The 16,803-nt window shown below is 43.5% G+C and overlaps 1 protein-coding gene across 9 annotated transcripts in view; it reads left to right on the top strand.

The window, feature by feature from the left end:
• Positions 1–16,803, top strand: part of MGAT5 (alpha-1,6-mannosylglycoprotein 6-beta-N-acetylglucosaminyltransferase) — a 362,899-nt gene that overhangs the window by 196,584 nt on the left and 149,512 nt on the right. For all 9 annotated transcript variants that reach the window (XM_061183287.1, XM_061183259.1, XM_061183249.1 and 6 more), the window contains 2 exons: positions 6,882–6,958; positions 7,981–8,070. In XM_061183287.1, coding sequence (XP_061039270.1) covers positions 6,882–6,958; positions 7,981–8,070 — 167 coding nt within the window. The remainder of the gene's footprint in view (positions 1–6,881; positions 6,959–7,980; positions 8,071–16,803) is intronic.

The raw sequence follows: 16,803 nt of genomic DNA on the forward strand, positions 1-16,803 counted from the left end.
TCAGAGACAAGTAAAAACTGATCATTTTATTCTTCAGGGTTGACTCTTCGGATTTCTGGTGTAGAATGTGAATATGGTGATGATGGTGGTCGTGTGCCTTTTAATACCTAGAGCCAGAGTAGTGGAAACAGTCTTGACCCAGAAGACAGAAGCCTGGGTTGAACATGCAGAATGTGTTGTGCATGAGAGGTAACTAGTGAATTTTATTAAACCACTGAATGCAGAAGGCAGTTCATCTCTCTAGGCCTTATTATGAATCAGGAAAAGTCAACAGCTTACTAATATGGCTTCAGAAGTCCTCTGCAGTTCTGAAATTCTTTGGTACAGTGATTGCATTTCTAGCTTCTTACGTTGAAAAACAAAACAAAACCAGCAAAATGCAAACAACTCTTTTCAAGGTGCCTGGTGTCCATCCCTGGGAGTCTGTGTGTCATGCCCATTACCCATCATGACTCCCCAGCTCCTTCAGTGGGCAGAGAGCTTCCTGTTCCTGTGGGCCCTGGGTCTGGAATATGTGTACATGATTCAGTTATGGAAATTAAATCACTTTTTCATAATGCAAATGTAAAGTGGCCCTAAATGAATATTTGCCAAGCTGAGAATGACTGGTGAGGTCATTTGTAATGGGAGGTTGTATTTCACCGTGGCTGATTTCTGGCCGATTTATTGCTGGTAACTCCTGACGCGAGGCCGGCTGATGGAGGCGCTGGCAAGAGCATGGTCTCCAGGCTGAGCACAGAGATGAAGTCAGCTCCCGGCTGGTGCAATGCTCACGTGGGCAACCTGCAGGGGCCATCTGATAACTGGGGCCGCGTGTTCCTATCGGGTGTTCGGAGAGAAACACTACCTTGTCCTACACACAAAACAGAATTGCTGGAGACCCTTTATCTTTTGAGAGGAAATATGCTTGGGGTACCTGTGGGCCGAATCGAGCCCTCACTCATGAAGATGGTTATCTTAGCTGCTGGCAAAGGAACTGGACCAGGAGATTGAACTCGGTTTCCTAAAACTTCCGGGGGTAGACAGATGGTCGCGTTTTTTGACATATCTGAGAGATTTTTAAACTTCCTTTTTCATCGTCCGTTAAAATAGCAATGGTGAAGAAATCGGACACCCTTAACCTATCTGATGCCTGTTCAGTTCTAGATAAAAAATTAATGGCACTGTGTTTTACAAGTTCTTAAAAAGAAGTGCCATTTCAAACACGTCGTCTTTGCTATAATTAATATTCAGACACGTCGTTTTTGCTGTAATTAATATTCAGACACGTCATCTTTGCTATGATTAATATTCAGACATGTCGTCTTTGCTGTAATTAATATTCAGAAAAGTGAGCCTTGCCAAAGGAGGCTCTCTTGGGAGGGTCAACTTTCATTCTAAAATAACTATCTTCTGTGTAGGGCTCAACAAAACACCTCTCCCCCTCTCCACCGCCTCCCCCTTGGCTCCCACTACCCCCCCCCCACACACACACACACATCCCCTCCCCTCCATGTCCTCACTTTATCATCACCACCCGGGAGCATGTAGCCGAGTTTCTTACAGGTGGTGCCACCCACAAGTATTTATAGAATCGGATTAAGTGTGACACCTGGCTGCCAGCCTTGTTTGTTGTGAGCCTCTTTTTATAACCATATTTCTGGAGCTCTTTTGTTCAGCAAAGTCAGGAAAGGTTATCATTAACTTGAAATAAGTTTGTAGTAGGTGAGTGTTTTATGATGCTGCATAGTTGATAGTTGATGACTTTAAAAACACGACAGCATCTCCATGTATGTGTATTGAACTTGGCAGCTAAAACTAAAGGTATCCTTGTATGGTACCCAGTGGATCTTGTGTTTGATTTGTAAACGCATCAGGACAGTTAACATATGACTCATTAAGATCATATCTCACAAAACTGCAAGCCTCTCTTTTTAAATACTAATAAGGTATGAATATCAGTCACTCACATGGGGAGAGGCCACTTTCTCCCTCCCTGCATTGGCAATGAGTCTTCTTTCACTGCTCCTCCTTCTGACGTTTTTCCTTGTGTGGAACCCAGATTCCTTTGGCTTGTTTGGTGTGTGGTCCGGAACTCTTGAGTTTCTGGTTCAGAGATTCCCAGTGAGGACCGCCCACCCCCTTTCTTCCGTGGCTCTTTCTTCCTGTGCTTCTCTGGAACTGGGGCTCTTCATCCCTTTGTTACATTTGTTCATTTGTCTAAAAAAATACAATGGAGTTGCCAGGGTGCCAGGCAGTAGGTTGGGTGCTGGGCCACAGCCCCGAGGGTGGGTATCCAGCCTTCCAGGAGGCTATACCCGAGGAGGGGGCTCCGCTGACATGTGCCTGGCTCTGCTGTATGTGGTCCCTCCCCCTAGCCCTGGGGAGCTCCTCCAGGGTATGCACCATGTCTTTCAAGGGTGCAGCTGTGACATCGCAGCACATGGCAAGCAGCAGGCTTTTGACAGATGTTCCAAGCGGCTGTGGGCTGAGTTTGGAGGTAGACGCTGAGCATTTTGAAGCGTCTCCTTTCCAAACTATAAAATGAGGTAATTGTCTTCCTTGTTCAGGAGGATGTGGTGAGTATAAAATGTGGTAATGTGTGTGCCAGCACTTTAGAAAGGCTGGTACTGTATCAAGGGAGGTCATGATTGTCCACCTCTGTTTCCTCTGTCACCCTTTTCAATTCTCACAGGCCCTTTGAGACTGTCTTTACCATTTACTTCTGCCCTGTTCTCTCCCACTTTCCTTCCTTCCTTGGGCAGAGGAAAGCATGAGTTAAAAACATCTGTGTGTCTGGTTCCATATCTCTTTGTCCCTGTCACTTCCAGATATGTATTTGAAATGCCGTTGTGTCTCTCTCAATCTATGTATGCATGTTAGGACCGTCGGGGAGAATGTGGCTCCCCGCTTGATGGGAACACGCTGCTCTGGGTGTGTTTATGGCATCTTTCGTCACTTCTCCTGCTGTACATGTGCTCTTCCTGAGTTGTAAGCATTTTTGATAATAAGAAAAATGTTCTCTTAGATTAAACCTAATATTTGACTTCCTACTACCCTGATAAAACAACAGAAGTTTTTGCACCTAGGGTACCCTGCCTTTTTTCTAATACCTGGTTGACGGTACCATAGAATCAGTTCAGAGGTGTTTTCATTGCAAGATGCTACTTGGGCTGGTGTATGAGGGTAAGAGATGAAACTGAATCCTAAACAGTAGTAAGAGCTGAGCTTCTTTGCTTACATTAACATCTTTTTTTTCCTTTGCCCTTTCACCGTTAAGAAAAAAGATGACCTGTGTGAGAGGGCGGGGTGAACAGCAGGGAGAGCCTTCTAGTAATGTATCTTGGCAGAATCCTGACACCTTTTGTGGGGAGGGGCCTCATTAAGCTAAGTGTCCCCTGAAAAGCAGTCACGTTAACCTCTTTTGGCCTGAATTTTTGTGGTTTTTTTAACCAACCTTAGGTTGGAGGCTCTTGCAAAGGTAGAAATGTCTTCTGTGGGCACAATGGAATGAAAACATGATTCATTGAGTTTTTGTCATTGTGATGGAAACAAGACAGAGAGCTGTCCTGTGGGGTGTGCTGAAACTCCTCAGGGCCTGGGAGGTAATGGAGGGTCTTGCTCAGGTTACTTACTGGGGCTTGGATTCTGTGAGCAGCTCGGCCCCATGGCACTTCCTGTGTCTCCCTTTCACAGATTCCTTCCACCCCAGAGCCTCAAGTCATCGAACTACACTTTTGGAAGCCACTGTCTATTCACACCCATCACTGTGTAACAAAATAACGAGAAAATTCCTCATAAGGTCATGGAAATGCAGAGGAGCCCCTGTTGGATTAGCTGACACACTGCTGCTTGGAAGAGGAGTAAAAAATGCTGGTCTAGCAGGGGTCTCAGCTCAGTCTCATTCTCCCTGAGCCCAAGGGTCAGGCCGGGGATGGTGGGGAGACAGGCAGAGCATGCGTGTGTTTATTCAGCCCAGCAGCACTCACTGAGTGTCTGGTGATGGAGCAGAAAGACGTAACCTTCCCACCTCCTAGGAGGGGAGGTGAACAAGAGAACAGGATTGCTCGCTGTGGTGGGAGGGCCAGGAGCCGGAGGGCAGCACTCAGCCCTGACTCAGTCCTGACTCAGCATGGGGATGGAGAAGGATCAGGGCTGTCTTCAGGTGGGAATGCTCGAGCTAGGTCTTAAAGGAGGAGGGGCTTTAAATGGGTGGAGGGAACCAGGAGGGGTGACAGGAAGGGCATGCCAGGCAGGGGAATGCCTGCAGATGTCCTTTAAAAAGTCAGTTCAGCAGGTCTTTGCAGAAGCGAGGATCCTCATTTGGGGAGTCTCTTAGCATGGCCAACACCGGGGTCTGTGCCTGTTTTTGTAAATAAAGTTTTATTGGAACACAGCCACACCCGTCCTCCCCCTGTTGTCTGTGGCTGCTTTCCTGCTACATCCCAGACAGAGACCATGTGGCCTGCCCAGCCTAAAATATTTATTGTCCAGCCCTTTACGGAAAAAGTTTGCTGACTCTTAGCATAACATTTTTTTATTTCTTGAAACTCTTAAATGAAGAGGACCCACACTGCCAGCCACTAGGCTTTGCCTGCAGCCTTCACGGACCTGCTGGTTTATTTTAACACTCGGCGATTTCTCTTTGTCCCGCACTGCCATACCTCCAGCTCACCTTATTTCAGTAACTTCTGGCTCTGAACATCTGGAACTAGAATAATACCTCGTGTGTGTAAAGAAAGGGGGGTAATTTACCCCTGAGTATCTCAGATGTCCGATTATCCCAACCCTCGGCTGTTTTCGACTCTGCTTAATTTCTCGGAACCTCTGCTGCATCTTACTTGCTTAAGTAGTAAACAAAATCGGAATTTAAAATAGTGATAGGAGCAGTAGTCATTGGAAAGCACTTCTCTTCTTTGGTGAGGGAGCTCATCTGTCAGTGGATTCTGGAGCTGGCTGTCCCCGTACACATGAGAGAGAAGGGGAGCTTTAGGGAGAGCCACCATTCAAGCCTGCATTTATTTTAAAAGCAAAGAGAATGCATTTCCAGAAGCACGTGCATTTGAAATATTGCTTTCCTGGGTATAGTGAGTGAAAGTTGTGTGGAATTATACAGCAAATGCCAACTTTTAAGCACCCGCCATGGTCTGTGGTATCATGTGATGGGAGTGCCAGACCAGGCTTTTTACAAACGTTAACTTATTTAATAAGACCTGGATGAAATAGAGGTGCAGTTATTCCGATTTTACAGATGGGGAAACAAAGCCTCCAACAAACTAAGTGTCTTCCATGTTAACAACTAACTGACACTGCCTCCGACCTATGATAAGGAGGATATTGATTTTACACTCTAGTTATCCTTAGGTTGATATTGTAGTTTGGGATCTAATTTCCGATTAGTACTTGGTATAGCAAACTGTCAGCAGTGAGTAATTGGGACATTTTCCAAGCATGTCCAGAAAATATAGTTGGTCCAAAAACAGAAGCATGTAGGTTTAGGGTTGTCCGCCTTTCCAGCTGAAATGATCGTTCCTAAACAAAAAACTGATCGTAACTATCTTCTCCTTAAAACTTTTCAGTGCTCCGCCACCCAGGCCCTTACTTAGTACAAAGACCAGAGTCTTTATTTTGGTGCTTGAGGTCCTTCTGGTTGGGCCCTGCCTCTCAGTACCTCATACTAATTCACTCCAGTCAGACCAGGTCCTGCATTTGGATGTTTCCCTGAACACCATCTCTACCTTGTCCGTCTACCTGGCTCACTCCTTCATCTTCACATCTCAGCTGAGATGTCACTGGATCCAGGCAAGCCGGGTGTCCTTCCCTTGCCCCGCCCTAACATAAGGCCTTTTACACTGCTGTTCAGTTGTTTACTGGTTTGTCTGTTGTCCATCACTAAAGCTTCTGGGAGGCATTCTTTTTAGTTTAGACTCTGTAGTTACAAGGAATAGGAATCTACTCAAGCTTGCTAATACAAAGGGAGTTTGTTGGGAGGAAATATTGGAAGAATAAGGAGATCTTGGTGGAAATTTAAGAACCGGGTCTGTAAGAAGCTGCACCTTGCAGATGCATCTTGTGGCTTTCTGCTCCTCTGGACATGGTTCTCTTTGCCTTTCTCTCTCCTGTGGGCTGCCTCAGCTCAAGCGCATATCTGTTTTGTTTTATTGAAGTATAGTTGATTTACAGTGTTGTGTTAGTTTCAGGTGTACAGCAAAGTAGTTTCGGTTATTTATATATATATATATATATACACACACACACACACACATATATATCTATTTTCTTCAGATTCTTTTCCCTTATAGGTTATTACAAAATATTGAGTATAGTTCCCAGTGCTATATAGCAGGTCCTTATCGTTTATCTCTTTTATATATAGTAGTGTGTATCTGTTAATCCCAGACTCCTAATTGATCCTCCCCCTTCCCTTTGGTAGCCAAAGGTTTGTTTTCTATGTCTGTGAGTCTGTTTCTGTTTTGGAAATAAGTTCATTTGTACCACTTTTTAAGATTCCATAAGTGATAAGCACACGTGTTCATGAAGCTGCTCATGGCCTCAGTGTGTCCTCATGGCCTAGCCTGGCCTCGCCGGCCCGGTGACCCTCCTAATCTCATGGCTTCATTTCCTGCCCCCCACTCGTATGGTTTCTCAGTTTCCCAGTTGCAGATTTTCAGGCAAGCACTCTGGTTGGCCCGGCTCACCCTTTGCGGCTGGGCCACGCATGTCACAGGTCTCTGGCCGTCCTGGAGGTGGGCTGTGGTTGGGTCAGGTCCTCCCTGCAGAGCAGTCAGAACTGTCGTCCGCTGGAGGGGCTCCCAGGATGGACTTCTCTTTTCCTTTTCTCTCTCTGACCCTGCCTTGCAATAAACTTGATAGTATCCTTTGTTCTTTTTCCTCCTTTTCAGATATCATTAATGGAGCTCAAGAAAAATGCGTATTGCCTCCTATGGATGGCTACCCCCACTGCGAGGGGAAAATCAAGGTAAGGCAGAGGGATGTCCGTTCTTCCCCGTCCTCCTCAATCTGCACGAACAGCCCCTTGCTTCCCCTCCCCTCCCTTCTTCTCCCCAGCGATACAGATGGGCAAGCGAGCCCTTTAAGGGAGTCATTTAAGGGGCGCATCAGTCCTGCCAGTTAGGGGCTGTGGCCATGACAACCCTTCCCTGCTTATGCCAGCTCTGTGGGGTTAGTCAACAGTGACTAAGTGGTCAGACTGAAAGGGCTGGGCCATTGCAGGCACCTGCGGTGGCTTTGAAGCTGCCACTACCACCCCCTTCCCATCCTCCAGCAGGTGATCCTTCAAGAGCCCAAGACAAGGGGCTGCCATTATTCAGTATCCACCTTCCCTCTCCCCCAGGCCTCTGCTGTGAGGTCTCCAGATTGAGATTTAAATGTCACATTTGCATGTGCAGTCGAGTACCCAGACACTCTTGGCCACTCTTTGTCTCTTAACATTTTTTTTTCCATCCCATTTATACGGCCAGCCCTTGGGGAGACCACTCCCCTTCTCAGTAGTTTGCAGAGAAAAGTTACTGTTCAAGTGTCACGCAGGATGGTGAGACCAAACCACAGAGCATTTACCTGGCCTCCATTTGGGACCCGCCACACGCCGAGCTCCTGCCCTCGTCCGTGCGCTCTCTTCCAGGCACCGTGCTGAGGCTTGTGACACTGTGGTTCTCCGGGCAGGGGACCCTGATGCCGGGGTTCATTAGGCACTTGCTCTTGATAAAACGCCCCTTGCCGTTGCTTCTCCCGGGCTGCACTGCAGGGCGTGTCTCACAGCCTCTGTCCACTCCAAAGGCCTCTGCTAAGGCCCAGCTCGAGCCACGATCGTCCAAGAGCTGAGCGTCTGTCTCCTGACCTCAGCTCAGGGATCCTGAGCTTCAGGCCACAGCTTGAGCCACCCCCCTCCCCCTCCGTGCCCTCGGCTTCTCTGTGGGCAGCTGTGCCTGGCCGCAGAGATCAGGTGTTCATCAGTGTTCTCGCCTTCTCTGGTTGTTTCAGTGGATGAAAGATATGTGGCGCTCGGATCCCTGCTACGCAGAATACGGAGTGGACGGGTCTGCCTGCTCTTTTTTTATTTACCTCAGTGAGGTGAGGAGCTTCTTGTGGCTTTGCGGGGTGGGGGTGGACGGTCTGTTCTGTAGCTGAGCCTGGAATTTGAAAGGCTGAAAAACGTGTATTGTTTTCACGCGAAGGGCCTATGATTTCCTTCTGCATTACTCTCCTCTGTCCCCAAGTAGCGTGACTTTTTTTTTTTTTTCCCTTGAGGGAAAAATAGTCTGAGTTCACTATTTAATTTCTTTCCCAATTAAAAAAAAAAGGTAGTAAAATACACCTAACAAAAAAACGTAGTAAAACTTCTTAACCATAAAGTGTAAAGTTCAGTGGCATTAAGTCCATTCACACTGCGACCATCACCACCATCCATCCATCTCCAGAATGCTTCATCTTGCCAACCTGAGACTCTGTTCCCGTTAAGCAATAACTCCACGTTCCCTCCCTTCTCCCAGCCCCGGCAAACACCCTTCTGCTTTCTGCCTCTGACTCTGACTACTCCAGGTACTCCTATAAGTGAAACGTAGAGTATTTGTCTTTTTGTGATGGACTGATTTCACCTCGCATAGTGTACTCAAGGTTCATCCATGTTGTACATGTGTCAGTAGGTCCTTCCTTTGTAAGGCTTAATAATATGTTCCGTTGTGTGTATAGACCACATTTTGTTACCCATTCATCTGTCAAATGGACACTTGGATGGCTTCCACCTTTCAGCTATTGTGAATAATGCTGTTATGAACGTAGGTGTACACATAACTCTTTGAGACTCTGCTTTCAATTCTTTTGGGTATAGATCCAGAAGCAGAGTTGCTGGATTATATGGTAATTATATTTTTAATTTTTTGAGGAACCACCAAACTGTTTTCCACAGCGGCTGCACCATTTTATATTCCCACCAACAGTGCACAAGCGTTCTAACCTCTCCACATCCTCGCCAGCACTTGTTATTTTCTGGGGTTTTTAAATTATTTTTTGAGTGGCCATCTGAATGGGTTTGAGGGGGTATCTCGCTCCGGTTGTGGTTTGCATTTCCTTAATGATTAGTGATGTTGAGCATACTTTCATATGCTTATTGGCTGAGTTAGCTATTTACTTACAGGCTGAATTATTTACTTTTACCTTTTTTTCCCTTTTTATCTGAACTTCATTTTCATTTGTACCCTTGAATTTAAATAGCAGCTTTGTTTTCTTTTTTTTTTTTAAGGGCTACAGGGCATTTTACAGACCACATGGAATTTATTACATGCTTTAGCGATCTCCATTTCACCTTTAGAAAGGTTGTGGGGATAGGGTGGGATTAAGACTTTCTCCAGCGCCAATTACTGGGAGAGAACTGAGTAGGGAAATGAAAACTCACTGGCTCCTCACCTCCCCAGCCCCCTTATGGGCAGGGGCAGCAGCTCTAGGGGCTTGTGAAACGGACGCTGGCTAATTTCTGAGGATGTGCACTTGGCAGGCTCTTGACTGCCTTTTTTTTTTAATTCGTGCCCCCTGGTTTGGGTACTCTTGCTGTTTAACCAGTAGTTGAATAACAGCTCCCTGGTGATGCCATGCAGAAAGGAGAATGCCTCCATTTTGAAGCTAAATGAAATGTTTTTGCCATAGTTTCCCTTGTGGGATTCAGGTACCTCTTCTCTCTGGTATAAGGTGACAGGGACAGTTTTGGGGATGGAGGCCAAGCCAGTATTGCTATAGGGCATGTAGCCCTGGAATCTGCGGGGTTTGTCCCTCTTCTGCACCCTTACTTCTCTTTCTTCTGTAAGATCCAGTCAGACTTTTTTTTGCCAAGGTTGCTCCATGGCCACCCCAGGGCCATCATGGGAACCGTCAGAGTTAATGACAGTTAAAATGCCTCTTGGAAATGAAAAGCTCTGAGAGTTGGGTGTGTGATGTTCCTCATTAGGAGGCTGCTGGCAAATTGACTTTGTAGCATGTATTTGAGTGTGTTTGGAGCTTGGGTGGCCTGGGGCCGGCCTCCTCATTTTCTTCTCCAGAGGAGTAGGGCCTGGGGCTATGGGTGAACCTTCACTCTAGTGAGAAGTCAATTAGAGGCACCTTTCCTGCCCTGAGGAAAAAGTTCCTCATTTAGTTCAATTTTCAAAAGTTTTCTTCCCATTTCCATTTGATGGAATTTAGCCAGAGTCTAACGGGGCTCCCTGATTGACAAGCTGAGCTAATTTCACGCCTTCCAGCATCTCGGGGAGGACTGCCAAGGTGAAGGGAGAGGAAGAGGATTTGACGTGCTCACTCCAGCCTGGGTCTTCATCTCCCAAGCCAGAGCTGGGGAGGTGTAGGAGAATGGTCCAGGTGGAGAGGGGTTGTAATTATATATGACCTGGTTCGCTTCCTTTGAAACTGCCACCCTACCCCTACCGACAGGGAAGGAAGGACCTAGTTAAGATGAGAGAAAAGGGAGATTCTGGTGGAGGTGAACTGAGAGGAGTGTGGGATAGATGGGGCTGCATAAAGATGTGATGGATCATGTAGACTTAATATTGGAGCCTGGGTGTTTCATTGCAGAACCTTTAACTATTTTTTCTCCTTTCGGGATGTGGAAGGGTGCTTCATTTGCCTGTTCTACTCTCTTCTTATGCAAATGGTCAGACTTTTCTTTTTGCTCCACTGAACTCAGTTCAGTGAGCACTTACTGAACATCTATTGTATTCATTGATTGTCAACAATTACTGAGGACTCATTTGCTTGGCACCATGCTATGCATTCATTATCTTTCAAGTCTAATGGAAGAGGAAGCATGGATACAGGTAATTAAGCCAGGAAGGGGTCCTGGGAAAGAACTAGGAACTTCTTTTTCAAAGTTTTAATCTGAAAATTACCTTGAAACTCTGGCCTTTTAAAAAAAATTTCCATTTTATCAAAGCATCTTAATAGGGACCCTATAAGAGAGGAAAATTTAACCAACATGGCCACTTTAATAGGCAGTACTGCCTTAGAGCCTCATAGCTGACTTCAGCTTCTGTTTCTAATGCTTTCTAAACGCTGTGCTCTTGGAAAAGTTGCCCTCTTTGTGCCTCAGGTTCTTCCTTTATCATGTTTTAATTTTGTTTTTAAAGGATTCTACCATGAGAATTCCTGAGCCTATATGGGAGCATGCTTAGAGTAGAACCTGGCAAATAAATGATACTCAATTTGTAGAACTGACACTTTTATGATAGGTTTTTGGGGGGTTTCTTTGTTTTTTTGTTTTTTTTACTTCTTTGTGGGGAGTGGTTATTTATTTATTTTTATTGAAGTAAAGTTGATTTACAATGTTGTGTTAGTTTCAGGTGTACAGCGAAATGATTCAATTATATATAGTTATATATTCTTTTCCAGATTCTTTTCCCATGTAGGTTATTACAAAATATTAAGTATAGTTCCCTGTGCTATACAGTAGGTCCTTGTTGATTATCTATTTTATATATAGTAGTATGAATATGTTAATCCCAAATTCCTTATTTATTCCTCCCCCTCACCTTTCCCCTTTGGTAACCATAAGTTTGTTTTCTGTGTCTATACATGATAGGTTTTTGATATTGCCATTATTTGAGTACAGTTGTGGGGTGTCACTTAGCCTGTGACATTTTATGTGGGACCTTGATTCTGTCTTAGAATTGGAATCAATTTCTGGTTCTCATTCACCAGTCTCATTTAATTTTAGATCCCTAGGCCTCTGGTAACATAGAAATTCAGCTGTTCCCCTTGACTTCCTTTCTCAGGATGTGCAACTTGTTCACAGTTAAATCGTGAACCGGATGCATGGAACAGCAGTGCCCCTCTGCCGTTGCTAACATGAAATTATTAGAGATGTTTCCTAAAGCCAGTTAATTGTGTTCTAGTATTCTGTAAATCCTGGACAACATCTGTGGCTTTGTGGTGATGTATTTTGTCTGGTTTTTTTTTTCCTCTTGCTTTCTTGAAACTTTATGTCTTTTGTTACTTCATTTAACCTGTATCGTATGCCAGGTTACTCTTGCAGTTGGTAAAATGATTGAGAGAGACATCTTCATTTGATTTGTTTACTTGATCAGTGGATGTACTGGTGACTTTCTTTTCTTAATCCTGACTGAAGAGCCAATTCTTGTTTCCATCTACGTTTAACTGCAGAGCTTTGACAGATATAAAAGAGGACATGAAGTAAGATGTCTCCTGTATAGTCAGTCACCGGTTGAACTGAGGCATTTAGATTCAGACCGATCTTAGGAGATAGCGCTCTTCCTGCATTTTTCTTTCCCCCAGTTGTCTCAGTGTGCCAACTCTACTGAATTATGGGAGTATAAACTTCTGCTTTTACCTTCACCAACTTGTAGTCTACCAGCCTTTTATGGGAAATCCCAGGAGGTAAAGCCATCAGTGTTTCCCCTTCCATTATCCCCACGGATGCTTGTCATATGTCTGATGCTGTATTAGGGACTGGGTGTGATGCTAAAAGTCTCGTCATTGCCCTTGTTGAGTGGCAGACAATAAGAATGAAACATGGCTGAGCTGCACCGTGTGCCTGACACCTCAAATACACGGCGTCATTTCAACCTCTCCCCAGCTCTGAGTAGTAGAGAGCCGCGTCCTAGAGGCTCCGAGAGGTTAAGTTGCTTAGTGCTTCTGCATCGATCATTCCTGTTGCCCTTTCACGTCAAACAAAAGCTGAACTCAAGTGAAGTCGTTTGTCACCATTGCCTTTGCATTCAGTTCTATGCTCAAATCCACCTGTGTTTGAAATATGGCTCTAAGTTAGCTGGTTTCCATTAATCAGTCTTCATTGCTAGTTTTGAATACTCATAATTTTGATCCTTTATCCCCCCCCCCCAAAAAAAAAGAAACAGCGCCAATCCTCCTGAACATATAACTCATGGAGACCAGGTACTTAGCCATTGCAAGTGGTGAGGGTTGAAAGAATGATGCGTTAAGCAGCCTTGCATTTCCAGATCATCGAGCAGTTCATTTTCTGTGTCTGTTTTTGTGAGCCATGTAACTAACTACTCCCGTTATAGACACAAGACCCTATAAAGTAATTACTCTAAATGTCATTGTTTCAGGTATTATTAACTTAGCCCTCTGCAGAGCCTTTTACTGCTCTCAGCTTTTACAAAATTGAGAATAAATTTCTTTACCCCTATTGATATTACGTTGATAGATGGTGCTGATATATTTGACGCCCACACATTTTTGCTATTTACACAATTATTCTAGCAACTAGCAACCATCATACCCTGCCAGACTTCTTAATTTGTTTGTACTGTTTTTTTTAAGCACTTGCGTTGCCATTGGAAGTATAGTTGCTCTGAAATAATCCAATCGCTCAGTGATTGATTGCTAGATCTTAGGATGTGTACAAGCTGTTGCTTCTAATGCCAATTTGGACTGGTTGAGTGAGTGTGTATGTGTGTGTGTGGGCGCGCCTGCCTGTGTGTGTGACTCCCTCATAAAGGAACAAAAGAAGCAATTTCATGCCTTACTCTTGAATCTGTTTCTTATATTTCAGAAACAACAGGCATAAAGGTCTCTTCCTCTTTCTGTTCGCCCTTGGCAATATTGTAAAACTGATATTGGCTGAGCGTGCTCTTAACCTTGAGTTTAAATTCAGCGTCCTTAATCCCTTGATTAATGCCAAGATTAATGTCCAGCAGCAAAGGTTGAAAGCTTAAATGTTTGTGAATGTGAGCATGAAATGAAATCCTAATAACCAGTACAATGATTTGGATTTATGGGCTGTGTTGGCTGCTACAGATATCTTGGAAATGGTGTTGCACAAACTAATTTGTCAAAGTGGGCAGCAGTAAAGAATTGACTGTTAGGTTGCAGGAAGAAATCCGAATGAGAAAATATAACTAACATTTGGGACAAGTCAGGGAGTACTTTAAAAATGCCACTAGACTGTTGCCTGAGAATACCCACACACACCTTTCAAATGTCTAGCCCTTGACGTAGGAAATTCTCTTTCTGTGAGATAATATTTTTTTGGCGGTACAGGAGGTGACAGATTTATGATCGTGTTTTTTTTAAACAATCCCAAGTTTACAGAACAGCATTTGTCATCAGCCTGATTGATCTCTCAATTTCCCCCAACCTCTTCCTTCTCCCAAGTTCATCCTCTTAGTGACACCCTCTTTGTCCATAGTTTCATATACTACAACATTTATTTTTATATCTTTTTATTTCTTTTTTTTTTTCCCACATACTACAACATTTAGATTGAGATTTCTTACCCTGACCTCTACCTTAAACAAAAATTTAAGGGTAAATGGCAGGATTTGCCAAACCCCAAACCAACACCTCTTTGCTGCTTGGAATACAGGTGGCAGACTGGGGCTTTGATGCCGTCATCTCCAATTTGTTTTTTTTTTTACAAACTTTTAAATATTGTCTCTGATCATTTATTTCTATTATATACCAATAAAATATTTGTAAAGTTTTATGTTTTAAACTGTTTTTAATTTGGAAAATTTCAAGCATATGTAAAAGAGATGGGTGTAAGGGACCCCCATGTGCCCATGACTCACATTCAATAATTGTCAATTCGTGGCCAATCTCATTCATTGACACCTCTCCCAGTTCATTATTTTGAGGCAAATCCCAAAGATCTCATCATCTGTGAATGTTTCACTATGTACCTTTAAAAGAGGCTCTTTTAAAACATATAGCTCCTAATACCATTCCATATTTAAAAAATTACAGAATTCCTTAATATCATCAAATATCAGGTTAGTATTCACATTTCTTGTAAATTAAAGTTTATTTATTTGAACAGAGTTTCAAGCAAGGACCATAAATTACCATTGTTGGTGTCTCTTAAGTCCCTTTAATTTAGGTTTCCTTTCATCTCTTATTTTTTTCCTCTTGTGATTTTTCACTGAAGAAACTTTATTTACCTTCGAAGAGTTTGTTGTCCTCTGAATTTTGACGATTATATCCCCGTGTTGTTGTATAACCTGGTTCCCTGCCCCTTGTACTTCCTGTAAATTGATAGTAGAGCTGAGGTTTGATCAGAGTCAGGCTTAATATTTTTTTCAAAACTGTTCCATGGGTGGTATTAAATACGTCTATTAAGAGGCACATAAATGCCTGGTTCTCTCTCTTTTGGGGATGTTAGCAGCCATTGATAATCACTGCCTGGGTTCATCAGGGATTCCTTTTTAATATATCAGGAATACCCTGTGTAGAGACATGAGTCCTCATCTGATATTTGGTTACCCTGCGGAACAGTTCATAAGAGAAGTCTTGAGTTCTCTGATGATTTCCTAGCATCTTCCACTGGTGACTAGTAGTTTGTTTGCTTGCTTGTTTGTATGTTTGTTGGTTTTTACCATCATTATGAACTCATTGATTGAAACATATTTGATATGTTTGATCCATTCCAATTATTTTCTTACTAGTTCTCATATTATACCTTCTTTGACCAGTGGGGGCCAATTCACACTGTCTTCTGAGTCCTCTTGACATAACCTAGGAGTTTTTAATAGTTTTGATCTCGTCTGGTATGACAAGAGCTTCCAGGTTCATCTTATATAATTTCTGCCCTAGACCTAGAATCAGCCTTTTCTCTAAGTACCCTTGGTTCCTCTTAGTGGGAAATGACACTCAGAGACCATCATCTGGGTACCAGGGGATTTCATTGCTATTGGTTTTTTCTGGGTGCTGGGGATATATGACAGTGCCCAAAAAGACAAACATTTCTTAAAGTTATGTTTTGTAGGAGGAGACAGGCAACAAAAAGTAAAATAAATACCTTTTAGATTACAATAGAGCTATGGAGAAAAATGGAACTGAGAGGGGGCTCATGAATGCTCATGAGGAGTGATGGTGTCAGCTTTAGACAGCGTGTTCAGAATATGCCCTACTGAGCAGATGAGAGGAGGACATGTGAGCACCAAATTAGAGGTGAGAGAGTAAGAGGTGCAGATGTCTGGCACAAGTATTTAACAGGCAGGGGGAACAACTCAGTGCAAAGGTCCTGGGGTGACCATCAATATCCAACGTTAAGAGCAAGTACGTGGAAAGTCATCTCCAGAGAGATTTTTTTGTCTGTTTTGTTCACAGGAATAATAGTTCCTGGCACACATATTTATTGAATGAATAACTCTATTTAAAGCATTTTTTAAAATAGTCAATAGCTTTTTTGTCTCTTTGTTCTAAGTGGGTGACTTCCCCAGCTATCATCTTTCTAATCTTGAAGAAACGTTATTGTAAAATTTGTAACATTAAAATCTGCTAAAAACATTAAGTTTGAGACATGAAGCAAGGGCATTTTGAGCACTTATTAACAATTTTAATATAATGCTCTCTAATATTTTATCTATAAGACAATGCAGGGGATCAGGTTAGACTATTAGAATGGAATGAGCCAATTATATTGGAAGGCACAGTTTTCTCACCCAGCTTTTATTCTTATTGTCACTCTGCATTATTTGCCTGGATCTACGCTTCTGGCAAAATTGCACATTACCACAAAGGAGGAACTCTGTCCTTGGTCACTGGAATGTGACTACCTTTATAAATGGGGTGACTGTGGCTCTTGTGTCCTCAGCGTGGATGCAGACCCAGTGAGGCCGGTTCTTACACTGTGCAATGTAAGAAGCATCTCTCTGTATTATATATGTGATTCACGATGGAGGAATTCGTTTGCTGCCTCTCCTGTGTAAAGGAAATTGACAGGTCTCGTCCCACAGAGATTTGGGATGGATTTTTGAAACTCTGACATCCTGTCATTAGAACCCCACTGGTTTGTGGTATGTTTAAAACTTACAGCAATTTCTCTTGAAGTCCTGCCCCTTCCCT

The sequence above is a fragment of the Eubalaena glacialis genome, chromosome 1, assembly GCF_028564815.1.
Source record: "Eubalaena glacialis isolate mEubGla1 chromosome 1, mEubGla1.1.hap2.+ XY, whole genome shotgun sequence".
NCBI classification, from domain to species: Eukaryota; Metazoa; Chordata; class Mammalia; order Artiodactyla; family Balaenidae; genus Eubalaena; species Eubalaena glacialis.